A 27571-nucleotide genomic window follows, 5' to 3' on the forward strand; every position below is an offset into this window, starting at 1 on the left:
CAGTATGCATTTATTCCACGTTACTCGTAGACTCTCTTTGATCCTTTCCTGGTCTAATGAAATTCCTCTCTACTCGACAGTTTACATCTTTATGCACAATTCTGTCTAATAATAAAATATACAAATACTTTGCAATGCTCCATATCCTGTTTTTTGGAACCAGTGAAGCTCTTAGGACAAGGGCGTAACTTTAGTTAGGGTTGAAATGCATGGACCCAGAGAACCGCAACCCTCTAGGCGTGCCATGCCCCGTGGAAGAACTTTTTAGAAGAACAGCTGTGAAATCACCGGTTGCGGTGAATTCTAAGAGGAAAACATTTCAGATTACTGTTCAATAAGGCTGAGAGTTAAAAATATTGGATGAAGTCACAGAGCAGTCACAACTAAAGTTGAAACTGGAAAAAAAGCAGAAACTGGAAAAAAAAGCAGAAGAAATCAGAGATTTCTATTACATTAATTAATCTCATGCGCAGCAGTGGGGAATGATTTAAATAACATTTGCAGCTATAGCAACAGTAACAAATTCTTGAAGTTTCAAAAAAATCAACGGGCACTTGCCAGCTACTAGGAACAACATACAAATGAAATATATTAATAGGCTGGTGCATTTACTCGGTTAATTCAGACCATCATGGAAAGAGCATGCTTTTTTTTGCTTTTAACAAAACGCTGTTATAAATAGAGCATGATTAAATTGCATCAATAAATAAAATATGGTTACTGTGTCCATTTCTATTTCTTAAGAGTTTGTTTTGGCACAGTAAGTTGTACATTGCCAGGTCTGAATCTTTGATTTAGCTTTTATCACAGATAAAATCCCATCGGACACACAGGTCCCTGCCCGCATCTCCGCTTGTCTGAGGGACATTCAGAGCTGGATAGACAATCACCACCTGAAGCTCAACCCGGGAAAGACGGAGCTAATCTTTATTCCTGCTCTATCCTCTCCCCTCCTCGACTTTTCCATTTCCTTAGGGGACACCGTAGTGACATCATCACCCTGCGCCAAGAATCTCGGAGTGATGATGGACAACAGGCTGTCCCTCTCCAACAACATTGCAGCAGTAACCCGGGCATGCAGATTTTTCCTATACAACATCCGCAGAATCCGCCCCTTTCTCACCACCTACTCAACCCAGCTCCTGGTCCAAGCAATGGTTCTATCCCGCCTGGACTACTGCAACTCTCTTCTGGCTGGACTACCGGCATCTGCCACCAGACCCCTGCAACTCATTCAGAATGCTGCGGCTCGTCTGGTCTTCAACCTCCCCAGACACTCCCACGTAACTCCCCTGCTCACTACCCTCCGCTGGCTGCCTGTTATAGCTCGCATCAAATTTAAAACATTGGTCCTAACATACCAGGCAGTCAAGGGATCAGCCCCAGCATACCTCCACAAGATATTCAAACCCTACATGCCAGCCAGATCCCTCCGTTCTGCTAACCTCAGGACGCCTAGCACCTCCCCCTCTTCGCACCTGCACTTCCAGAACACGTCTCCTGTCTGTTCTGGCCCCACGATGGTGGAATGACCTCCCTGTGGAGGTCAGAACAGCTGAGACTGTGACCCATTTCAAACGACGACTGAAGACCCACCTCTCCAGGCTGCACCTCTCCTCATCCCTCCCTTCCCCCCTGTAAATGACTAAACTTAGGGTTGTAACTAGGCAGCTGTTTCATAGGTGACTTAGGCGCATCAACTGTCTTAACGACTACTTGTATTTTTATTTATTTTTATTTTTTCCATAGATTGCGTTGTTGCCGTTCTCGTTGTTAGTGTTAATCAGTTTAACCATCAGGGTCCAAGTTGAACTATGCGGTTGTTCCCTGTACTTGGACCGGTACTTCTCTCTAGGGGTTTCGTCATACTTGTTCCTGGTTATGGTTATACACTTTGTTGTACGTCGCTCTGGATAAGAGCGTCTGCCAAATGCCTGTAATGTAATGTAATGTAATGTTACCATAATAGGGAATGAGGGCAGGGCAACACTGCTGACAGGGGCAGTCAAATCTGATTGCAACAAGTGACAAGAATGGGAATCTTGATCCTGGCGCATTGCAGAATCTGTATGGGCCTACATTGTTGCAGTTTGTTTCTCCTAGCATTTGGCAATAGGCTGTTGTTATAATGCTTAGGTCTACACAAATACCATTGTATAGGTTACGTTAAGGTTGACAGGTTGCCCTCCAAAACTGCCAAAAAATCATGGAAATCACTAAAATGGAGGAAATTTGAAACTTCCGTGGCAAATGCCCAGCCATACTAGTAATTAGCATATATATTATGCTAATTAGTATGCATATATTATCCCAATCACTTCCTCAAATCCCCATCTTTATTATATGAAATTATTTTTCTCATCATCATGCTATATTGTGGGGGGGAGAGGAGATTATTTGGCCTGTTTTTTAATATTGGGAGGTTATAACCCTCTCTATCCCTCTTTAAGTTACGCTCTTGTTTTACGGTAAGGGCAGTCACGGCATAACCCTTGTCGCCTCAATTTAGTTTCAATTACAGCATGGATTAAAGTATCAAAGTATTTAAGCAAGGCATTTGTGTATTTCAGCCTATACACAAGGTCATTCTACAGAAATTGTGCTATTTGGAATTGTCATGCTATTTTATTTCTGCCACTCAAAACTTAAGAGTATAATATTAATTAACCTTTTAACTTAATGAATCCACACAAATATCAACTTGCTGTATGTTAATTATTTTTATACATTCACTCAAATAATGCTTGCACCATCTTTTTGTGACTGGTGGTATTTGTACCCTAAATTAATTTAATACTTAAATGAATTCATATGCCAATAAGACATTGATGTCAAAAGGTTGGCTAGTTAGTGAATTTAAAATCAATTTGGTAAAAAGAAAAATTAAATTTATTCAATAATTGTTTAAATTTGATAATCAAATAAAATGGACATGTGCATTAGTGATGTATCTAATCTGTTTATTGCTAGTTATAAATCCAAGCAGTGAGGGCCACTCTGAGGCAAAAACAGAACTACGACATTGTTTAATATTGGCAAGATCATGAAACTGTTACTAATGAACAGAGTTAATTCATTTTTGCATAACTTTAACTGAAATTGCATTACATAAAAACAGAACCCTGTTTCCACTGTGTCATGTTGCTTGGTAACCCAATTGATTAGTATAGCTTATGCAAGCTCCCACTTTGTGCTTTTTGGAATTACAGGGAGTAGATAAGGCCACGTGGCTTTGAGCTGTTAATGCATGATACAATTCAGGTTGGATATAGGCTTTCTGAAATATAACTTCATCCAAGCTTGACTTGTAATCACTTGACAGGACCATTACACTTCTTTCAAATATAAAAAGCTATGACATGGCCTCACAATGAGTGAGGCTCGTACTAACAAAGAATGCTTACACACACATATTTATATGTGCATGCATGCACGCACATATAAAAACATAAAAAACATAGAACTACACATTATCAAGAGTTTTTTTTTTCAGTACTAAAAATGAAAAAAAAAAAACATGCTAATGAAAATATAAATTAGTATGCTAATTATAGATCATGGTCTTGCCTTCAAATAAGATTAAATACATTCAGTGTTTCTAGTTTCTGCTCTTAATGGAGATTGCCGAGGAGCCCGAAGAACACATTTTAAAACCCAAACAGTAAAAAAAAAAAAAAAAAAAGCAACACTTTACTGGTATACCATACACTGCAAATTACCAGATGTTTTGTAGTTAGATCTAAGCAGAGAAAATATAAGATAGAATGAATTTAGCTTATACCTGCAAACCCCCTGCCCCTGTCTAGCTGTGTATAATTGATGTGCCCTTTTCAAGCTGTAATTGGAATCTTGGTTCAGCTTTACAGTGAGGTTAAGGTATATGACTCCTCTGGCTGTCTTCTTTCCTTGAAAAGGTCTACCCTAACATTGGTTGTAACTTGCTAGCTATTATATTTCTATGAGTTCAGTCACTTTCAGCACAAACTACTCTGAGGCACTTAAAAGGACATTCAGTTTACAACTGAAAGCATATTATACTGCCTCACTGTAAAGAGTCTCCTGACAGAAGCATGTGCAGATTTTATTTGGTCAGCAATGAGAGGTAAATACCCAGGTGAATTTTTGACTCCTTACATGTTTCTCCGGTTTTCGTTGGGTCATTCAGATGCTGATGTTGATATCAGAGAACACAGCAGTGATCTGTTTTCCTTTTCAGCTTTATTTATGCGCTCCTGGGAAGTAAAAGAACTGTCATGGTACATACAACTATATGTAAAATAATCACATGGGTGCCATGTTGTTAAACCTACAATTCGAATTACAATAATGTTTTGAAACTGTATGCAAAACTAATTTGAAGATTACACTGTAAAGTTTTTGGCGGTTAACTGCAATGCAAGGATTGCTGGTTGCTCACTCCATTATGCTGAATGATAATATAAAACAGTACTACTACTACAAATAATAATAATAATAATAATAATAACAACAACAACAACAACATCAGCGTAATAATATGCTTTTCCAATAATTGAACACTCTGAAATTTCACAATTGCAAAATATGCATGCATGTATCATAATTAAGAGCTTAAACATTAGCCAAATTGTTGATTAAACAGTAATAAGCAAATTCTCTCTCTCTCTCTCTCCATCTCTCTCTCTCTCTCTCTCTCTCTCGCTTGAATTTCCCACGCTTGTTCGATGTCACATCCGGTTTCAGCACCGTGGCTAGCTCCTGCTTTCCCAATTTTCCTCTCGCTTGTCTGTCTGCCCCTCTTTGAGAAGCAAACTTTTGGTAATAGTACTATAAATATTACGTGTTCCGTTCAATCGTATTCCTTTGCAAAGGCCTATTGAAGACTGTCGCGGCCAGCGGAAAGAGGAAAAACGGGCAAGAGCAACGAGGAAACTGAGATGCAATAAATATGCAAAGTGACGGCTCCGTAAAACAGATTTCTTGCTATCCTTTATTTGGTTGCTGAAGGCTGCAGAGTGGACTGCAACAAGACGAGGGTTCTCTGAACTGAAGAATATTGAGAGGGAGAAAGGGACAATCTGTATGTAAGAGTGCTGGTGCACACGTCGGAGGCAAGAAATGCAGCCCGCAAGCAAGCTTTTGAGTCTTGTCCTCCTCGTCTTGATGGGAACAGAACTAACCCAAGTAGGTTTGCAATCGCCATTTTCCTCCCTTTAAAGCTACACCACCACTTATTAGCCCGCTATTAAGGAGATACTTGTGTGCATCGTTTAAAATGGTCTAGAGTATTGGGCAGATCCTTAGTTTAATCAGATCAGTGACTATTATCCCGGTTTTATGTACGTGTAGTATGATAGTCGACGGGTGGCCAGGGCAACAACAGAATTCTAAAAATGCAGCATTTTCACACTATAAAGCAATTTTGTAACAGATTGAAAAAGGGAGATGGGTGTGTGTGACCAGCAACCTTGTATGCTTCTAAGATTTCAGTACACATTCTATATGCTAGTTAATTCATAACCTAAGTTTGGTGTGTTCTGCTAAATAGATACGTTCAAAACACGGATAATATCAATTGCTTACATATTGATAGCGCCTACCATTGTTCATGTGCTGCATTTCGTCATTCTTTTTTACATGTATATACTAAAATAAAATAGGGTAAGTATAAGAAGTTACTTGCAACTGTCGTAATACAGGTAGAACACCTTGGCATACATATTTTTGTGTTTAGTTATTGAAGTAAAACTCCATGTGGTGTGAACAGCTCAGTCAATGGATATTTATGTGAAACTATCCTTAGCCTAATTTTTTTCACTGTTTTTGTTTTATTAATATTTTTCTCATTTGCCTCTTACATACAACTTAATTGTGCCTAATTCTCTCTTTAGAGTAGGCTGTTCATAACATGGAATGAAACAAAAGATGTAATTACCAACTTCTGCAGAGTTTAAATATAATGCTAAGTGATTTTGAGGACGGAGCATATCTTGCCTCTGTGAAAAAAAATGGCATTAAAAATGTTGAGGTAGGTGCACAAACATGCACACACACACACACCCCCAAATAGACACACAGACATGCACACACACACATTAGAAACATGTATTGTTTGGCATATACTCATGAATATGTCTCCTTTTATTTTAATATTTAAAATACTGAATGCTTCAGTCATTTTTACAGGCTTTCATCTGCTGAGGTGAAAAATATCACTTAACAAGAATGGTTTCAGCTATTCAATTGACCCCAAATATAAAACATGCATAGGTACCTAAAACCAGAAACTATGAAAGGATATGGCACAGTTCTGGCTGATGGTACACATGTATTCTACAAAGTATATCAAAGAAAGTAAAGTCACCGAAGAAAAAGTGGGGAAAGTACAGGACTCTTCATACCAAACAAACATTACATCAGTTTAACGTTGTTAAACTTTAACATTGTCTCTAATCTCATAGTTATTTGTTTTAAATTTATAGAACTGAAAACAAACATTGTATATGTATCTTTGGAATAGTGAAAAGAAAACGGACCTGTGAATTGTTATTTAACATTTTCTACAGAGAATCTGTTGCCTTCAGTTCATGTCATTCAAAATCTACTTTGATTGCCAACAGTAAGTACAGCATATTACGATATGAAATATAATTCATTTTCTTTGGTTCTGTTATTAATTCTGATGAACTTAAAAGGCACACATATGTGTGTTACCCACAATTGCATGATGATTGAGCGAGAACAAACACACACATCCCCCTTTCAGCCCACATAACATAAGGTGCCAGAATCAAAGCTCCAAGCTATTTTAACAACTCACAATACCAAAACCTTGGATGGAAAATGAAACAGCACAATACAGCTTAGGATTCTTGTTTCATGTCTCAAATATTCCTATTTTTCCTGTTTACATTTCAAGTGCCTTGTATTATGGCTTTCTTTACTCAAAGTGCTGGGTGTGGTATAAAAGTATAAATAAATGTTAGACAGGCAAGCATCAGTTTCTTCACATACTGCAGAGAGTAACTACTGTTGATAATGCAGTAGTGTACATGTGTACATTCCTAAATATTTGAGTAAAAACTATTATTGGCAGAATAAATATAATAAAGAGTGGATATTTGTAGTGCAACGTATACACAACCAAATATGACATAGTGATATCAAAACGAGATTTGGTGAAAACCTTTACATATCTTTTCTCCTTGAGGAAGGGTTGCCCTTCATTGGAAACTACTTCATGGAAAATATGAAATAAGAGCCGCATTGATGGATTATGTTTTGTGTTTCCCAGCTTTTGAAATGTATCATTATTGTATGCTTAATTTTATGATGAGATTTATAACATGCTGGAGAAGCCACAAGGAAAGAGGGACAAACTGATAAGTAGCACATGATTATTTCTTCATATTTAAACATATGTCACTGTCATCTCCTAAAAGCAATACATAACTCATGGAAAGCTCCAGAGTTGCCATATGATTTACATCTAAAGCGTGTGCATTTCATAGCATTGCGGTCTTTGGGCAATAGTGTTTGGGGGAAAGTGATGAGGCTGTATTCTCCACAACTGCTAAAATTGACACAAGCTGCTGTAGTATTATAGCTCAGCTTGGTGCTTCTTTGAGTATGCAGGTTTTGCAAGCGCTCACAAGTGTTGTCTAATTGAGTGTAGAGCAGCAGACCTTTCAGAAAAAACAAGAATTTTAATGAGGCATCTGCACTGATGGACTTCAGAAGAGAAGTGCACTGAGATGAATATTAATGGTTTTGGAATGGAGGGCTTTGGCAGAAGAGTCTTAAAGAGACTGAAGCCTACTGAAGTTCTTATTGTACATTACATTTGTGCAGATGGGATGATTCGTCTTTGTCTCATAGTGGTGTCATTATTACTAGTAGAGCATACTGAAGCTAATAGAAAGACAGGAGGAAACCCTATGATGGTTCGAGTCGAGTCCTCTTTTTTATTCTTCTGTTTTTTTTTTCATGATTGTTCAATGAGTAGTTATTCTCACTGAAATGATCAGCTAAGTTTAGGGTGTCCAGTCTTGGGAAATGGGCCAGTGTGGGTGCACATTTTTCTTTTAGCCCAGCACAAGGACACCTGATTCAACTAAATAGCTAATCATAGTCTTCATCAAGACCTTGACAAGTAGAATCAGGTGTCTTAGTGCGAGACTACAACAAAAACCTGCACCCATACCAACCCTTTTTGGATAAGATTGGGCATCCCTGCTGTAGAGCTTACTTAATTAGAGAGAATCTTCTAATTAATCCGTGGAAGTTCAATTTCAGAGAGAAAGGGTGGTACACTATTAAAAGTCTTAAATTAGCTTGACAGATTGAGGAATTTAATATGTAATAAAGTCATTTGCAGATGGCATTGCATCCAAATCCTCTATATTTTTATGCTATTTGTGGCATGTTAGTACTAGACAGATTCAGGCTGAGCTATTATAGAAGTTCTAAAATTGCATTATTCATTCCTTTAATGACAGCAGTTTTGTAAATGTTAGCCTGAAGAGACTGAAAGTGTTTGCTTATTTACTAGAACTTGTGTCAGTGTCAGGGCAATTGATACAAGGGAGAGCTTAGGTGAAAGTCAATACTCATTAAGTATAGCTGGATTTAGGTTGTGTTTTCTCTAGGTGTGTCGCATGATTAGGTTGACAATACCTCCTGCACAAAAGCTCTTCCTTTGGCTATTTTAATCGTTATCATTGTGCCGATTCATATATTTACATATTTTCATTCAATATACATCATTTATTATTTACGTGAAGCAAGTACATGCTTATTTGTGCCTTGCTGTTATCACAAATACATATGATGTTATGTGTTAACATACCTTGCAAGGGCTGATGTCCACCTGGCTGGATAATGAAAGGATAGGTTGTGCTGTGCTTTCAAGTGTTGTGCTGTTAAACATTCACTGGTGAGACTGAGTAAATTTCTCTGTTCACAAAATGCATTCACATGCTTAGTCGAAATAATCTTATGACAATGAAAGGCAGCCAGAAAAGTATGTAGGGGAATACTTGTTTGCAAAAAAAAGAAAAAACACATCTCAAAGCAGGTGAACCGCAGCATGATCCAATGCAAGTAAGGACATCATTCTGTAACTGTTCTGAACTTATCTTGTCTCTCGCACCCAGCCCCAATCCTTCACGTAGTGTGCTTTAGATTGACAGCATTGCATTTGTCTCTACCATTGAAGCGGTACAGACCGACATCTACACCCCTGCTTACATTCATTCACAGAAATTCCTTAAAAACTCTTATAGTGAAAACCACACATGCACATGCTTAAATATTGTCTATAATGGGTTTTATTTTTTTTCAGTCAGTGATTCTCAGTTGCTGGTGTTGGCCCCTGTAGCACCCCAAGGGCTCTCTCTCTCTCTCTCTCTCTCTCTCTCTGTGCACATTTCAGAGGGATCTGAGCAGAGTTGTTAAAAAATTTAACACCCCACTCTCCACTATACATCACACATACACGCACATGCACACACACAGACCCAGGTGCGCGCACACACACACACACACACACACAGACCAGCTTCTCTTACCTTAGCTCTTCCCCCCAGCCTCTAGAATTTTCCCTCACAGTAAAATCAATCACCAGTCCTGGAAAATAAAAACAAATGTTTTCTGTGCAGGGACATGGGAAAGGATGTGTATTTTATGCAAATTATCTCCTGTAATACATCACATTTTTGAAGGAGAAGGAAAAATAAATGGCCACCGTGACACCTTGCATTATAATAAGGAAGGATTTATATGTGCCCCAAAGAAAATAATTGGTAGGTCACCCTTCAGGAGATACTGGAAATCTAGCATGATTGTGTTACTTTTACAAGAGAAGAACAGATTGGTGTCTGTTGGCTTTTATGGGAATAAACTGTCAAAATATGCATATTAATCATTTCTATCTATCCTGTGAATTCCGGTATATCACTTTGTAAGGACCACAAATGTATATAGTTTTACAACAAAATAGTACATTTCCTTTCCTATGACATATTCTCTGTGATCTTGCAAGGATTGGTTGAGTAATCAAGTGGTAATATATTGAGCTTGTATCTGAGCCTTCCCCCTACACTCAAAGACAAATAGCAACTGCACTGCATAAACAAATGAAACAGCACACAGTCACATCTACAGAGTTATGTATGTGATTCAGCCTGCTGAGGATGATATGCTGTTTTAGGCCACAAATAAAATGCACGTGGGAGAGGAGGTCATTGAGTGCTGCAGTCTGGGTCAGACAGTTTACAGCAGTCACAGTGGTGATGTGTGACCTTAGCAACGGCCATTTCTAGACTAATAAATATAGTACCCTGCTTCCAGTCCAGAAGGTCAGTGAGAGGGACAACAGAGATGAAAGGTTCAGTAACAGAGAGATCAAACTAAGAGCTCAGAATATCAGAACTACAGAGCTATATCTTTTTCTTTGTTGTCTTTGATTTCAAAATGGAAACCTGCAACATCATTATGGATTTCTTTATGGGAGAACTATGGACATAAGAATGTTTCATATCGAGTATAGATTTGCCTTCCTGCCTGTTGATGTGCCAGTATGGTTGCTTTGACTGTATTGGATACAGCATCTCAGAATACTGTGCTATAAAGTATATAAAGTCATAAAGTAACTTTTCAAATACCTTTCAAGATATTGGATTATAATGGTGAATTCCAGTACAGTGGATAATTATCAATGCAGTGCATGAAATCCTCACAATGAACTGTGCTGTTCCTATAGTAACTGACACTAGTGTGCATGCACAGTGTATGTTGAGATAAATATTCTTCTAGAATTTTATCACATGGGTGATCTAATTGTTTTCTGGTTATTATATCACTTTGTAGACATGTCTTGGCTCTGATTCACTGAGGGCACACTGTCTCTATTCCATTCCTCACTGTGTGGACAGTTTCAGTGTTAGTGCTACTCAGTGGCTCCAGTAACACTTACAGGCCAAGGACAGGAATGATGCAGCTGTGCATAGCTTGCTTGCCTTACCTTCTGCCTCACACATACATGAGTAATTAGACATTGAGAGTGCACACAAGCAATACTGACACTCACAGTACATCTCTGTAACAGGTGCACACAAGGCCATACTCATAGGCATGCACACACTCACGTGTACATGGCCATGTTCACCCACAGGTCTGTACATGTGTTTGTATGCAAATATGGCTACGTATTTGTGTACAGCACTTTGGTCAACACCAGTTGTTTTTAAATGTGCCTTACAAATAAAATTTACTTACTTACTAATGTACTTACGTTTTTTTAGCATCAGCTGCTCACATTACAAATCACCCAAAAAATTTTGACATGCTACCATGTGGAAAAACCCCAAAAGAGCCTTTAACATTACCTATCTCACTACTGAAAGGATTTATTTTAATTCAGCTTTTGTATATGAATAATATAAAACACTGGGAGAATTGATTGATTGATTTGTCCTTGGTATCTATAAAAAATGTATATTATTTATTTATTTATTTATTTATTTAGCCTACTTTTTTTTCAACGGGCCAAATTTACACATTCCAAATGTCGACGTTTCATTGCACTGGGCTATTTGTTTGGTGAAGGAGAAAGGGGAAGGATTGAGTGAAAGTGCATAAGTAGATGTGACCTACTTTAAGCGTTCTGCGGCGAAGATGCACTGTATGCGATGTTTTATTAAACTGATTTTCGGAACGCCCACTAATTGTAACAGATCGTATCTGTTTCTGCTGTGGGAATTTAATTACAAGAAACAGGGTGAGCAAAAAATGGCTTCATTATCGCATAATAATAATAATAATAATAATAATAATAATAATAATAATAATAATGTTTTTTTGTGAATTTGATAGTTAATTTGTTGAACAAACTACGAATAAGTAAGAAAGAATAAGAACGGGAATATACGATAGCCTACAATACGATACGATACGATGATACTTTACTGTCTGATTGTTCTGAAATTTGTCTTGCGTCCTAGTGCCAACAGTTCCACATTATCACAAGAGACAAGCGCAGTAAGCTACTCCAAAATACATTAAATAGTATAAACAATATAGTAGTAGAACGGCGAGATATATGATACTAGATCAATGTCGAGATATTGTTTAGTATTAATTATATTTTCAGACAAGCGTACATCAAATTTCACATTCAACATAAGGCGTGTCCATGTTGTTTCTTACTGTGCTACTACCGGTAACCAATCCTATATAGGCCTATACGTATTTAGATACATATTATACTTATAATACGAATGAATTAGTTGAAGTAGCAAATGTCATGATTTGCAGGCCTATATAGAAATTATTATCGGCTACTTAATTTTTTAAAAGTCAAGGGAAACGTGGAGCAGTGCCACAAAGTGACCATATCGAGGATATAACAGAATTTAGGACGCCTCAAATCTAATTAGGGTCGCAGGGCATTCCATAAAGTGTTAATGTGTGTCGTCAGCATGAATGCTTGACCGTGGTATACGAATACAGCAATGGATACTCAAGAGCAATACCACCAGTAGCAACAAGGTGGCGATCGAGTCATTCCGTTCATGTTTAACACTCCTGCGGTAACAGTCGCCTCTGCTTACTTAGAACTGGCGCTTCTCTGGCGTTTTTGATAAATCACATTTTTATGTATACAGCTAGACCTATTGTATTGACGGTGTCGTAATTATGTGCGTCTTAACACAATTAGTAGGATACTGTTTTTTTTTTGTTTGTTTTTTTTTTCTCTCTCGAAAGTACCATGTTTGCAAAATAAATAACTCTAACATTAAATACATCACCCATAGCCTACCCTGTTTGTGTAGTTTTATTGTTAGTCAATTTAAGGTTATTTTAATAACATAGAATGATTGTATGTGTATACATCATAACCGCGGCGATGTCTGTCAGCTATGTAGACTATTTTATTCATGACCAACAGTTCGCATGGGTTGTGACATGTCAGATGGTCATTAAGCACTCTGCTTCCAGATACCACACGAGAACAACGACCTTCGCAAACCTCCCTACCATTACACAAGGGATGAATCCGGGACAATAAAACGCAATTTAAGACTCACAGGCAACGGATCCCAAGCGGCATAGGAAGGGCGTCTCGTAAGCAAAACGAACCTGACATCACATTGCGCTTCGTTACATAGATCCATAGAATCACCTCCCCCTTATCCTTTCCGAACAGCATTTCTACAGTCACTCGCACTTTCTCGGCGAGCAAGAGAGGCGGATCTAGGCATTTCACGAAATAGAAAAGACTGCCGCCAGAGCCAGCAGAGCACAGCAGAACAGTGGATAGTAGACACTGAGCTAATACCCCCTCATACCCACTTCTCGTATAGACCTGCAGGGAAGCGTCACAGCTTCTCCAGACAACCACGCCGGGATATTTTTGCTCTCCGTTACGAGGCACAATAAAAGCTCCTTCGATCATATGCCAGCAATGCCCAACGCCAGACTGTCCGAACTGGGTGCACGGGTGCCGCAACAAGCTTTTCCTGGCAACATGGATTGCCACGAGTGTCCTCGGCTGGAATCTGTAGAATGAAGGTTTTTGAGAGACGTAGAGCGCAGAGATGTCGGTGCCTTTACTCAAGATTGGGGTTGTGCTTAGCACAATGGCTATGATCACCAACTGGATGTCGCAGACGCTGCCCTCCTTGGTGGGACTGAACACCACCAAGCTCGCGGCAGCACCTGGAGGGATACCAGATCGGAGCACCGGAGTAAGTTTGTCTCTGCTGTGGTTTTTAATTGGTCAGGATTTAAAATCTCGCTCGTTTATTTCGAGTAATACCTTTAAATTTGAGCATTTTCCCCCCCGTTAAATATAGTTATAATTGTGTAGTACCACTACCACTACTACTACTAGCCTACTACTACTACTACTACTACTACTACTCTACCACTAGAACTACTACTACTGCTAAAAACCGTAATACTATAAGACCACTACCACCACCATCATTATCGCCATATGTTTATTGAATTTACGACTATAACTATTATTTTCGACTTGTAAAGTAATGCGGATTTTCGGTTGTTTTATTGAGAATAAAAAAAAAAGATTTAGTTCTAATATGTTTATTATATTAAAATATAAACACGGTTCAGTCCATTGATCAGACCCAGAACGATTTATTTTCTTTTGTTAGACCTGTACAGGAAGACATGAATCTTCCAGCTGTTCCAAGAAGGGAGGGGGAAAAGGACCCATTGTAATTGTTGTAGCCTAATTGTTGAACGATAGAAAAGGGAAGCGAAGGTGTCGGCATCAAAGCTGACCGGAGTCATGGGATTACAAATAATTTCAGTTTTATATAGGAGAGAATTATCCATATTACTTTGTCCATTGACGTAATCCATGGGGATTTATGTTTTGGGTCATCTTTGCTGAGCTTTAAAAGGTCCGCAATTTAAAGGCATCGTAGAAGCATATTTCAATTTGAAAATCGTGTGTCAACATGCCCCACAAATTTCTAGCTTGTCTCTTGCCCCTTTGCCATGTTTTTATCCACTTTCTTTGTTTGCTAATAACTGCACAATAATGATGTTTTGCAATATTTTTGTGGTATGATATTTAAATTGTGGCATATTATAATTGTGGACATAAATTAAGAGAAATTATGGCTAAGGCCAGTTTATAATTGTGTGATAGATGACACAAACAAATGCACAATCCTGATTTAGCATTTGTTTTGCCATATTAGATTTAGTTCAATTTTTGTCATTGTACTGCTCACCTGGACTTACCTTATATTTGTCAGATTTACCAGATTTTTTGTCAGTACCTCTGATGTTGATAATTAAAATGCTATTATAAGTCAGAGTGCAAGTGTTTTAAGATAAATAGAGTAGCCTGTGCTTTACAGTACAATGGGTGCATTCATCACAAATGTCAACATACTGTAGCTAAAATCCAAGCCAGGCTAAGAATGGCATTCTTTGGGGTGAAGGGCAGGAAAGACATGCAACCAAAAAATATTGATAAGGACACAAACTTATGGTTTTGCACCATATTAGATACAGTTCTGCAGGGGTCATTATAAATTAACACAATTCAAAGGGCCTTGAAATAGCCTGATTGTTTTAAATCATTTTTTGTTATGCCGTTAAGGACAACATTGTTGGGAATACATCTGGAAATGAGTTGCTGGCTATTTGTGAGAGCTCCTCTACACTACAGTGTGTGTGTGTGTGTGTGTGCGCGCGCGCGTGTGTGTGTGTGTGTGAAAGCTTTATTGCTTTGTAAATTCTTTGCACTCATCAAGCAATCAATATGTATTAAGAAAATGGTCAAGATCCATTAAAGGCACACACATGTTATGGTAATCCCCCATTAGGTCTTAATGCCTTGAAAGGCTACTCAGAGTGGTTTTTGCTTATCTTTTGTTAGTTTTGCATTGCATTGTCTAATATAAGGCCAAGACTTGTCCACGGATTATGCAGAGCATTCTTTGTTGCCATTTCTTTAGAATGGCAACAGTAGTTGCAGGGTGATCATTGACATACTGAATGAATCGGTAGTTTAAAATGAAATTGTAAAAATAAATGCAGAGTATAGTACATGGAAGAAAAGGCAAAAGCGTTTTTTTTTTTGTTTTTTTTTTCCAAACCATGTTTATCATACTAGAGTAAAAATGAATTAATGAAATATTTTACAGATCATTCTAGAATTAGTTTTAAAAACAGTGAAGTCACTATGCCTTAGGCTGAGCTGGTTCTGACCCAGCACAGTCAGAGTGCAATGAAGTGGTTTCATTTGTTTGGAATCCAGAGATATTTTGCACTTACATATTAAAGGCTGTTATCATAATTCTACTTTATTCCATTTCAATTGTTTACACAATGATGGGAAGGGCATCAGTTCTTCTTGTCTTTTGAGTGGTTAAAAGAGTAGGCACTTGATCGTTACAGTCTTATCAAAGTGATTCTATTTAATCCTACTCACTGTCTGAAGATAGTGGATGAGCCCAGACCTCGGAACAAAGTCACCTTGTGACTAGAGACACAGGAATAATAGCATTATATGATCCAGCTTGTGTGGTGGTAAACTGAACCATAAAAGTGTCCATTTGTAAGGGCCATATAAATGAATATTTTAACAGCACAGGCTCCATGGTGGACCCCCATGAGAATTGTGCAGCATGTGGTAGACGTATTTGTCCAGATTAACGGAAGCTCTTAGTGTCCCTGTCTGTCATCACTCATCCAATAGCTGATACCTGACGCCTGGCTGCCTGAATTATGGGACAATCAATATCACCCCGGAACAATAATCAAATTAATGACAAACATGACATAGTCCTCCAATCTGCTGAGGCTCTGTTGGTGTATGTGGGGTATTCACACCCTAGATCTTGTGATGTTATTCAATTCAAAATGAGCTGAAGAGCAATATTGTATTCTATAGTGTTTTTAATCTATTTATTTATTTTCAAATCAATGGGAAAAAGTGGAGTGTAATTGTTGTTGTGAAGGTGTGTATCAGAATATCAGGTAGGGCTCAAAATATATTAAATTCGACAATTTGAGCCCTCAATACAATTATTTGGGGCAGAAATTGATTACTGGAGATTGAACACACTGCAGCCTCAGTGGAGAGCCACAGTCCAGATGGCACATTACGTAATCATGCGTAATCATCTCACAGACGTGACTTCAAAAAAAAAAAAAAAAAAAGTAATAAATAAATGGATCGTGCTTTGCACAAGTACAGCTCAGTCCCTGAACTGCAGGACAAAAGATATTTACAAAATTCGATTTTATAAAATTTTACAACAAAATTTCTGTAGGAGACACAATTTTATTTTGGTTTCCTAGATTGGACCAGTGTAATGATTCTGTCTTTTGTTTCCCCGCCTGTCCTTTTTCCTTCCTCCTTTTTGTCTGTGACTGTGTTCCTCCTCCTGATTGGCTCCTGCCCAGGTGCTGCCTGCAAACCCAGAGGAATCCTGGCAGGTGTACAGCTCAGCCCAGGACAGTGAGGGTAGATGTATCTGCACAGTGGTCGCACCCCAGCAAGCCATGTGCTCACGAGACGCCAGGACCAAACAGCTGCGGCAGCTGCTGGAAAAAGTAACCACGACAACAGTTGCTACAGATACCACCCTTCATCGTTCTCTGCGTCACTCCACTCCATGCCCCTGACACCAGCCGCACAGGCGCTGCACCCCACTAAACCCTCAAGCCACACACTTCTTGTCTAACCCAAGTCTTGGCCCCTCCCCTCACCCTACCATAACTAATTGCCCTGGGAGATTGAGAGGAATCACACACTAATAGATTCCCTTGATAATAGCTTTCAAAGCGAAACAGTTCACACAGGCTTTTCACCACATGGGTGACACTATCAGGAAACAGGAGAACAAGCTCAGCAAGAAAAGCCCTTTCTGTCCTCGTTGCCGTAGTTCAAACTACCTTGCTGTCAGCAGCACATCTACGTGACCTGCATTAAGGTGTCATCTGTGACATTGCCACTTGTGCTGATTAGTTCCTCTCCATAAGATACAATACAAAGTTCAATAAGTTGCTGCAATCTGAAGACATATTTTGATGATATATTATTTACCTCTATGGCTGCAGCTTGGTTTAAAGTGTAGATGGATTCAATTCCCAATTCTATAAAGTTTCATTAGTGCATGAAAAAATGTTGTATAATACTTATGTATATCTTACCTGGCATACACAAGACTGCAAGTGTGTAATTTAAGTATTCAATTTGATTTGAAATGAGCATTTTGTGAAAGGGCTGTGTTATTTTGTTAGTTGAAAAATAATGTAGGGCTGATTATGCACTTCCTCTGTAATATAGTAGTTTTGAGGATTGTCTGATTTTCAGATTTTCTGACAGATAAAACGGCTAACCAAAAGAGTAAACACCTTGGTAAAGCCTTTAAATGCTTTTTTTTTTAAATCTGTGTTATATGATGTTTTGCTGTGTTTGATTTGATTTGTATCACAATTGATTCAGTAAAGGGACTATAAACACAAATTTATCTAACTAGATGTGTGGGATGCAGCAGTGCCATATTGTTTAGCCCAATTTGAGTTGAACTAAAGAATAAAGCATATCCAACACTAAGTGACACACTGCTCTGCTGCCTGTTTCAGGTCCAGAACATGACACAGTCCATCCAGGTTCTGGACCAGCGGACCCAGAGGGACCTACAGTATGTGGAGAAGATGGAAATTCAACTGCGCGGTCTGGAGACCAAGTTCCGACAGGTGGAGGAAAACCATAAGCAGAACATTGCCAAACAATACAAGGTAAGCTCCTATTGCCACCATCCTTCAGATCCAGAGAGATCTTCTCCCAAAGCCATTGACTGCCCAATTGACTGGTTTTAGCTGGGCTTAAGGTCAATGTACCTTATATAATATCGCTTCCCCCAAAATTCACCTGAAAGAAAATTGTGAGCCTTTTGTAGTCATGTCAATGGCATAGTATAAAGATAGACAAAGAACTACTGTGAACATTACATTCACAAATTTACAGCCTTCAATCATAACTGCTAAGCATTGTATATCTCTGAAGAAAGAGTTCACCTTTATGTATTATTATTATAATTATTATTATTACTTGTTAGATGAGTGGCAAAAACGTGCCAGTTCTGCATGACTGGGAATGTAAGAGATGTAGATGAATAAAACTGGGTACCTAATACCTATGCATTGTGAAGCCTATTATTGCAAAGCTTTACCCGCCTATAGGTTTGATTGGCTCCCTTGTTAATGGCCATTTAAAAATGAGAAATCCTGATGTCATGTACAAAGACATTCATTTAAGTTAGCCATTTTTGCCTCTTTATTGAGTTAACACTATTCTGCTATATTATAATGGAGCCATAGCTGTCAGGTTGCAGTAAAACAGTTTGGAATGGCTATTCCCACCATACCAATTTGTACTTTCCACAATCACAATTTCCGGCAAAAGAAATGACAGTCTTATTATCAAGTTTTAATTAATGTTATTTAGTAGTGAAGCAGCATGACAAATGTGTATTATATTGTGTGCAGAAATGTGCAAAGCTATTACAGTTTCTATTCTATTACCTATTACAGTTTCTTTGGTATACAATGCTCCACCATTATAGCAGGTGACTCCCCCATAGCAATCCTGCAATTTGGACAAAATGTATAGTTGACGCATTGGCAAACGCAATACTTGGAGCTATGAGCTAAAAATATAACAGCAATTTTGTTAAAATAAAAGGTTGTTTCCTAACAAGGAGACTGAATAGGACTGTATGCCATACTCACTGAAATTCACTGAAAAATAACAACCTTATCAAATATAGTTTTATGATTTTGTAGGGCCTTTGTTAATTATTGATTACTAATTACTAGTTGGTTTTGCACATCTTAACATCTCAACATAATATTGAGCCTGTGTGTCTGTGGATATTTGTGCATGCCATGAAACTCACCCCACTTGTGCTTCTGGTATGTCACGCGTGCAGTGATGTGCATCTGGGAATGTGGAGACTTGTTTATTTTGTGTACATTAGATAGGCTAGTGAGCTAGATCCCTCAACAGTATCTCATTTTCTTGCTTGCAGGGCTAACTTTAAGAAATTTTATCAATGCTGCAGAGACTGAAGAGGCAGTTCTATCCAATGTTACCCTGAACTGGGCTACTGATTTTTCTTTTCTTTTTTTTTTGTTTGTTTTTTTTAAGCATCATGCAATTTATTTGAATTTAGCACCTTAATCACTAAGGACCCCAGCCCATCACTGCTCTCTGCCTGCATGTTAACCGTAGCGTCATTCCATACATAGCTTTTAAAGCTTATTATTATTATTATTATTATTATTATTATTATTATTATTATTATTATTTTGTTTGTTTGTCAGTGGATATTTGGTTACTAAAGAAAAACTACTAAAATGACAACAAAAGAAACACTTTGTTGTATGTGACATGAAGCATGTAACCCTAAGATGTTGCATTTTAAAAGATGAAAAATAAAGAGCTTTCCCAATTGTTTTTCGTGTACTGAGGACTCGTTTCATACTGCTTGTATTTTTTTGGATATCTGCTCTTGGTGCTGTGGAAGGTCTTAGGCACACCTGCATTCACTATAGGGAGACAGTCAGTGTAGGGCAAGGCAGGTGTTTGGACAGCAATTTGCACGCATGACACTGAACCAAGCTTATTTTAACCTTTCAGGCAATAAAAGCGAAAATGGAGGAACTTAGGCCATTGATACCAGTGTTGGAGGAGTACAAAGCCGATGCAAAATTGGTATTGCAGTTTAAAGAGGAAGTCCAGAATCTGACGTCAGTTCTAAACGAACTTCAGGAGGAGATGGGAGCCTATGACTACGAGGAGCTACAGAACAGAGTGTCAAATCTTGAGGAGAGGCTCCGTGCATGCATGCAAAAATTAGGTAGGCGCAGAGAACACCCCCACCCTATCCCAGAGGGAGGGGTCAGACCGGAGCTGAAATCACTCACACCTCCAGACTCCTGCTGTCTCACACCTGCCAAACATCTGCAATCCAGTCACTGCATACCACATCACACACACAACACACCTGTGATATTTTTGTCTCCCACCCTCTTCAGGTTTCAACTGTCTGTAAAAAATGTTTAAAAAAAAAAAAACATCACCTATGTTGCCTTTCTTAATTCTAACACACCTGGCCTGAACATATCTATGACACTTACAGCTTCCCATCACTTTTTTATTATATTGTTTATAAAATTAGTACACATGCCTATACCGTTGCCTTATTTGCAAATAATGCACCTTTGGCTTCAAAATACCTGCCTGACCACATTTATTCAGTCATAAGGTCATGTAAAATTTCACAACTTACACATTTTTCATTGTATTTTTTTATTGTTTTATTTTTATGCAAAAAACAAATGCTCACCATTTACTGTGTTCCACATTCGTACAAATTCAACGTGTAGGTACTGTACACGGAGGCTTTGTGGAGCAAAGTAGATGTGGTTTTTTGTTTTTAGTTATTTCTCTGCCCACATTTATATATTGTTTTTAGATGAATTGTCAGCAAGCTTGCACTTATCTTGCCTTTCATACACTTGTGATACAACAATGACTGAGAACAGAACATCTATAACAGTTTAATATCAAAACAGTATGAACAAGAATGAGGTATGTGCCATTTTCTCACTGTTTATATTATGACCACAGTTGCATTTAATTCTTATATGTGGACGTTTATTTTAGTTGCACAGATGCAGACACACTATGATAATCATCACTGTGTCCTATATAATACGGTTACCGCTTGTCTATGAAAAATAAAGGTAGCTAAGGGAACACAACCGTGGGAAATTTGAGGATCTGTTTCTCTAAATTGGCTATATTGCTAGGAATAAACTGCTTTTTCTGCATGTGGCAGTATAAAGAAATGCAACTGAAAATGAGGGTCGTGGCCCAACTCCACCTCAGAAAAATCACAGATCAACATTTGTTCTCGTTTGACATGCAGTGTCTCCTATTTCACCCTTTATGCATCCCAAGCCCTTCCGCAATGACTGATGTCCTCAGAATGTTTGTTCCCTGCCCAGGGCATCAATACAGAGAGATGGATGGCAGGAATCAAGCCAAGGTGCACACAGTTAGAGGAGACAGAGAGAGGTCAGCCTGCATTGGGGCATCTTATTTCTCAGCCGCGGCCCCTCTCCTGGCTCTCCCTCCCCACGGTGATTGGCTCGGTCCCTGTCGGGCCAAGCTGATTTCACCGGCTGGCTCGGTCTGAGACGCTGATTGAATAGCTGAGAGGCGTTTGGCCCGCACTTCTGTGCGAGGGGAGAGTGATGGCATGTGACGCACGTACAAAGGCCATTTATCAGCGGGGAGCATGGCAGCTCGCTGTAAAATAATCAAATAAATAAATAGCGTTGGGCTTGCACAGAGATGGGCTTTCTGTGGAGGCTGTGGCCCATCTGTGTGCCTGTGGGCAGGACAGACTGCTATTCCTTCGTGAATGATGGAGGAAAAGCACAAATTGCTATCCTTTTTTCTGTCCTCTCTCTATTGTTTCTGTTAGAGAAATCCCCTGGAAAGCCCAGTACATTGCTGAATTGACACATCGACTGCTAGACAGCTGCCCCTGTGAACAGCTGGCTGATCAACATGGATGGATTAAGAGCCTTTTCAGTGCATGCACAGTACAACAGTTGAAAGGGCATTTTAATTTCAGGACAAAATGGCATTTTATAAACAAGAGGGGAAAATGAATACCTTGTAGTTGCAAATTTGGAAGATTTAATGATAGAAATATCTAGAGGAATTAAAATGTCCTGTTTTATATGCTTCATCTACATTGAAAAATATTGATTGTGAAGGAGTAATTCCTTTCACATTTGTACAAATGAGCTGAAAACCAAATACACCAAACTATTATTATTTTTTTCGTAAAACTCATTTAGAAATATAGTTTTTGCTCAGATGTAACCCTGTTTAATTTTCATTGGCATAGGTTTATAAAGCCCTTACAATTTTGTTCAGTTAATGCCAACACGAGATTATAGCTTCTGTCCTCTTCTTGGGCCAAAGCTATGAGCAGTTCTGATACAATATTATAAAAATAGGACAGATTACTGCTTTCAGTAATCCCTAGGCTGCATGTAGTTCTGGATATGCAATGTAAGGGATCTATCTTAGTATCATTACAAACACAGTGTTGTCTTTCCACTGACGTTTAGTGAGCTTGACTTGATACTCGTTGAGTATTTGACATAAATGAGAGCACTTCATGTTATTTCCACTCAAATTTACCAGAGATGCTAAACTGTGCACTCAGTTATTCAGAACTGGCAACAGTGAGTAAACCAGCTTGTCAGGTTTGGTAACAGTCTATTTATACTATCCAACATGTAGCAGAAAAGAAAACACTGCACTGCTCCTTTATGGTTCTCTCTGGGCCATGGCACAGTGTTGGTGGAAAAAAAAAAATCTTTAATTGCCTTCTATCCTTAGAAGTAGTTTCGCTACAAACAAATGGTCTCAATGTGTGAGAATGATGCATTGCTCTAAGAGACAGATGCTGTTATCTATAGCTGTGCCTGAAGATAGCACAGCTACTGCTGTTCACTGTGATATGATTAAGACTCATAACAGTTCTCAGATCAGCAGCTCAAAGTTAAAAATACAAAAGAGGTGTAAAATCTATCAGCTTTTTTGTCACAGTGAGGCACATAAGGGGAAATGGAAGGAGTGTGAAAGCAAGCAGTAGTTAAGGAAAAATATATATAAAAAACAAGAATATAATTCAGATTCCCTGACTCTACTCCATGGGGGGGGGGGGGGGGGTGGACAAAAGGAGAGCATTGCTCTATGCATGGAGGGATTAACAAATAGTGCAAGTCTGTATCAGGGGATTATCAAGAGTAGCAACAAGCGCATGGCAACCGTACCATCTGCCCTTCTTCAGACAGTCATGGTGATACAGAAGGACCTGACACACTGGTGGTAGGGAGAAAGGAAACAACTATGTGACCATCAACGATTCACAATCACCTCAACTCTTCAAGTGAAGAATATGCTTTGTCTCAGTAGAACAATGACAAACAATTTAGAACCTTGCAACACCTCATCTCTTCAAGGATAAATGTTAATGATTCACATACACTACCCACCCAGACAGCCACCTTTAATTGCAGTCTATGAAAGTGCAGTAGTAATTGTCTTCTTCGCCCACCTATTAAAATTGTAATTAAGCAGCTATGTAAGGTATAATTATGTGTTACATTATGTGTCAGGACAATTAACACCTTGAAAAGAGGACAATTTTGTTTGCCCTACTAAACTTTACATCTTGTTTAGCTAATTGAGTGATAGCTCACATTGTTTACCCAACTTTAGTGGTGGAAGACCTTATCAATTAATAGCTCCATGTGCAAGTTCTTACGATTCAGTAGGACCTACAGTTAGTGCAGAGCAGAGTGACTAATTATAGCCTAATTATAAAGGTGCTGTATATGCTAAGGAGAGAGAGCTCACTGAGCACGGCAGCGCCTAACTCTCTTATTAGAAAACATTGACAGATTCCACACATCTGCCCTAGTTCTGCCTGATTACATCAGCCATCGAAATGGAGGAATTTAATTCAGCAATGAAGAGTGTTCTTTACTGCTCACCCCTTTGACTTTCATTCTGTCATTGCCTGTGTCACATTAAATGTGTGTGTATATATACACTGGACAGAACATCAATCATGAAATACATTTATAGACATATATAAACCATACACAACTAACGCATATTTGGTCAGAAATGCTTTTGTGTGGGCTTGCGCATATGTGTGTGTGTGTGTGTGTGTGTGTGTGTGAATGTATATATGAACCATCAACTGTATATTTTTGGAAAAGGAACTTACAGCTAAATTTAACCCTTGCAGCTTGCGGCAAGCTAACGGGGATAAGTGACCCTATCACTATAAAGACGTCTGGGTCGAGGTTTGGATCTTGGATGACTGATCCCCTGGCACCTGAGGGAGATACCCGGGTAAGTCCTGGTTGCACACAAACTGGCACGCTACGCACATTAGTCCTCAGGGGTGCATTACCCTTGCCACACAGTGCAAGACACCATTTGCTTAGTATTTATCAATCAATTATTCCAATTATTTTTCACCTTGATTCACTGGTGAGGGAGGCAGATGTATGGATTTGTGGGTTATCAGATCAAAGTCCTGTTGATTCCTCTGGACTTTGATATGGACAATGCGCATGATTAAAATTCAAGCCGCTTGTAAGACTGTTAATATCAACATAATGCAGTGAACTGGACACATCAAGAAAATGGTTTGGATGGCATTCCCAGGTAGAGCCGTGATGCAAAGCATGGCGCATCGCTTAAGCCAAATTACTTAAATAAAAACCTCAGCTGTATCAGTGGATAATATGTAAGCCATGTAAGTCACCCTGGATACTGGCATCTGCTAAGCATATAATGTAAAATATTAGCAATGTTCATTGGGCAACTGTTAATCAAATGGACAGCACAGATTTCATTATGGCAACGCATTAAAATGCAAATAGTGGGGGTAAATCTCTCTGGTTAATACTGAATCTAGGCAGTCAAGTCATTAATGAAAGAAGCAGAGTCTGGAAGGACATTAATGTCACTGAATAGTTTTGAATACCAGTCTGCAGTTTGTGTGCAGTAAGTTAAATTGTGCAATATAGTATGCATAAAAATTCCAGTGAGTAGAACTGCAGTTTTAGTTGTCCCCCCTCCCCACGGGAAGGTTACATCAGTTTGACTATGGAACAGGACTGGAAACTACCGTTCATACTCTTACATTACACGTACATAATCAAATGCTAACTGTCCATATCATTGCGATTTAATGTTTTTATTGATTCTTTTGGTTGGCAGGCGCTTGCTCCAGTATGTGAAACAGAGCATGTTATGGGTTATTAGAAAGGTATATTAAAGTTAATTTTCTGTTGTCTCTTATTTGAGAGCAACATATGACGGTTCTTTACCCATCCACCTAAAATTAGCCTTCTGGTTGATTCTTCATCAAAGCAGTGCTCAGAAGTGATTGTGAAAAGGAAAGGTGATGGACAATTTTAGGTTATCTGGAAGTCCCACTTCCCACCACAGGAAGCAAGGCAGGCTGCTTTGAAGCAGCTGAACAAAAAGGCTTTTATCTTGAAAGGTCTTGATTGTCATTACGGCTCCCAGACAGCAGTCAAATGATCGCAGTCATCCCCTCTTCTGTAAATTAAGGATGAGTGGAAGGAACAGCATCTTTCACCATTTTTTAAAAAAACTTTCTGCATCAAGGTTAAAATCTTGGTAATTACTATTATTGGTGTAAAATTATATGGATTATATAATACTTGATAGATTTTTTCTTTTATTTTTTGCTTTTCCACCTGACCTTTTTCTTTGGTTATGTCTTCTAGGTGTGGTACATGGATGGCTACCACAACAATCGCTTTGTGCGTGAGTACAAGTCCATGACAGATTTTATGACCACGGACAATTTCACTTCGCACCGTCTCCCTCACCCCTGGTCTGGCACTGGTCAGGTGGTCTACAATGGCTCCATCTACTTCAACAAGTTCCAGAGTCACATCATCATCAAGTTTGACTTCAAGACCTCCTCTATTAGCAAGTCTCGCCAGTTGGACTATGCCGGCTACAACAACATGTATCACTACGCCTGGGGTGGCCACTCTGACATTGATCTGATGGTGGATGAAGGGGGCTTGTGGGCCGTGTATGCAACCAATCAGAATGCGGGGAACATTGTCATCAGCAAGCTGAACCCCAACACTCTGCACATCATCAAGAGCTGGACCACAAACCACCCGAAGAGGAGCGCCGGGGAGGCTTTCATGATCTGTGGCACACTGTACGTTACCAATGGCTATGCTGGGGGGACCAAGGTGTACTATGCCTTCCACACCAACTCCTCCACCTATGAGTACATAGACATCGCCTTCCAGAACAAGTACTCTCACATCTCCATGCTAGACTACAACCCCAAGGACAGAGCCCTTTACGCATGGAACAACGGTCATCAGGTGCTGTACAATGTAACCTTGTTCCACGTTATCCGCTCTGAAGAGCTGTAAGCACCCCCTCAGAGACATTCTGTGTATCACACGACACGTAAATGTAGTGGGATTATGCTACAGAGAAACATAACAACATAAAAAATATAAGTTTTCAAAAACTATATGTGATGTACAAGAAAAAAAAGAATCACTAATAAGGACAGATGCTAAAACGTCACGCCGTTCTTTTTTTTTTCTTAATGAACACCAACAAACAGGATTGTTACAGTTGCAGTGTATCCCAAGTATAACCTTCTGATGTTTGATCATTCATCAGCTTTGGGAGCTTACTGATAAACTCAGATGCTTTGTTTGCAGAGAGTAAAAGGGGAAAATGTGCTGTGGAACACACAATGAAGAACATAATCCAATCATATCCTTTTATTGGTAGCAAATAAAAACAGGTCTTGGAAAAAAAAAAACACGCCAACTCAAGAAATGAAGGCAATGACTGTTGGAAGCACCCTGTTTATGATTCTTGTCTTTGTGGTTGTACGTGAAGCTCTTCTTTTTTCTTCCTTTCTTTTGCATGGGCTTTTTTATATGACCATAGTCTGCTCTTATGGATGTTTTTGCTGTATGATGCTATAAAATCAAATGGGGTTAGTTAACTTGTGGGGCAAAGCTTTTTCTTGATTTAGCTGTCCTTTCCGTTTTTATGTTTTTGTATCACCTTCCTGTTGGTACTGACTGTGCTACTTTTGTTAGATTGAACTGTACAGAAAGAATCTATCTAGCTCATACGTATCTTTTTATTGAACAAAAAATATTCCAAGACTATATATATATATATATATATATATATTTATATATATATATATATATATAAAACAAGAACGTATCAAGCTAATTATCTTTGGGGCAATGATCTATCCGTTGGCTCCTCTTTCATAACTGAACTTACAAGTCTGCTATTTGTGTTTCTTAGCAGAGATAAATGGCTTACACTTTTGCGCTTACTTGGATGTGTGTTGTACCTGCCATGAGATAGTTCATGTTAATAAACAAAGGAGTT

General features: G+C 38.7%; 1 protein-coding gene and 1 long non-coding RNA gene across 5 annotated transcripts in view; one reads left to right on the forward strand and one right to left on the reverse strand.

Annotated features, from left to right (window-relative positions):
- Positions 1–13202, reverse strand: part of LOC118212587 — a 68685-nt gene extending 55483 nt beyond the window's left edge. For all 3 annotated transcript variants that reach the window (XR_004762273.1, XR_004762275.1, XR_004762274.1), the window contains exons 1-2: positions 13068–13202; positions 9549–9606 (exon numbers count right to left, since the gene is read on the reverse strand). This is a non-coding gene — a long non-coding RNA (uncharacterized LOC118212587). The remainder of the gene's footprint in view (positions 1–9548; positions 9607–13067) is intronic.
- On the forward strand, positions 4696–27323 carry olfm1b (olfactomedin 1b). 2 transcript variants are annotated; one of them, XM_035390604.1, is made up of 6 exons: positions 4696–5163; positions 16930–17079; positions 18115–18270; positions 20174–20393; positions 24381–24487; positions 25900–27323. In XM_035390604.1, exons 1-6 carry the CDS (start codon positions 5098–5100, stop codon positions 26572–26574), a joined length of 1374 nt encoding a protein of 457 aa, XP_035246495.1. In that variant the 5' UTR covers positions 4696–5097; the 3' UTR covers positions 26575–27323. The 2 variants fall into 2 exon arrangements, with proteins under 2 accessions (XP_035246495.1, XP_035246494.1); XM_035390603.1 differs by lacking the exon at positions 4696–5163 and adding an exon at positions 13200–13727.
- Positions 27324–27571: the final 248 nt, after the last annotated feature.

The sequence above is a fragment of the Anguilla anguilla genome, chromosome 14, assembly GCF_013347855.1.
Source record: "Anguilla anguilla isolate fAngAng1 chromosome 14, fAngAng1.pri, whole genome shotgun sequence".
Lineage (NCBI taxonomy): Eukaryota > Metazoa > Chordata > Actinopteri > Anguilliformes > Anguillidae > Anguilla > Anguilla anguilla.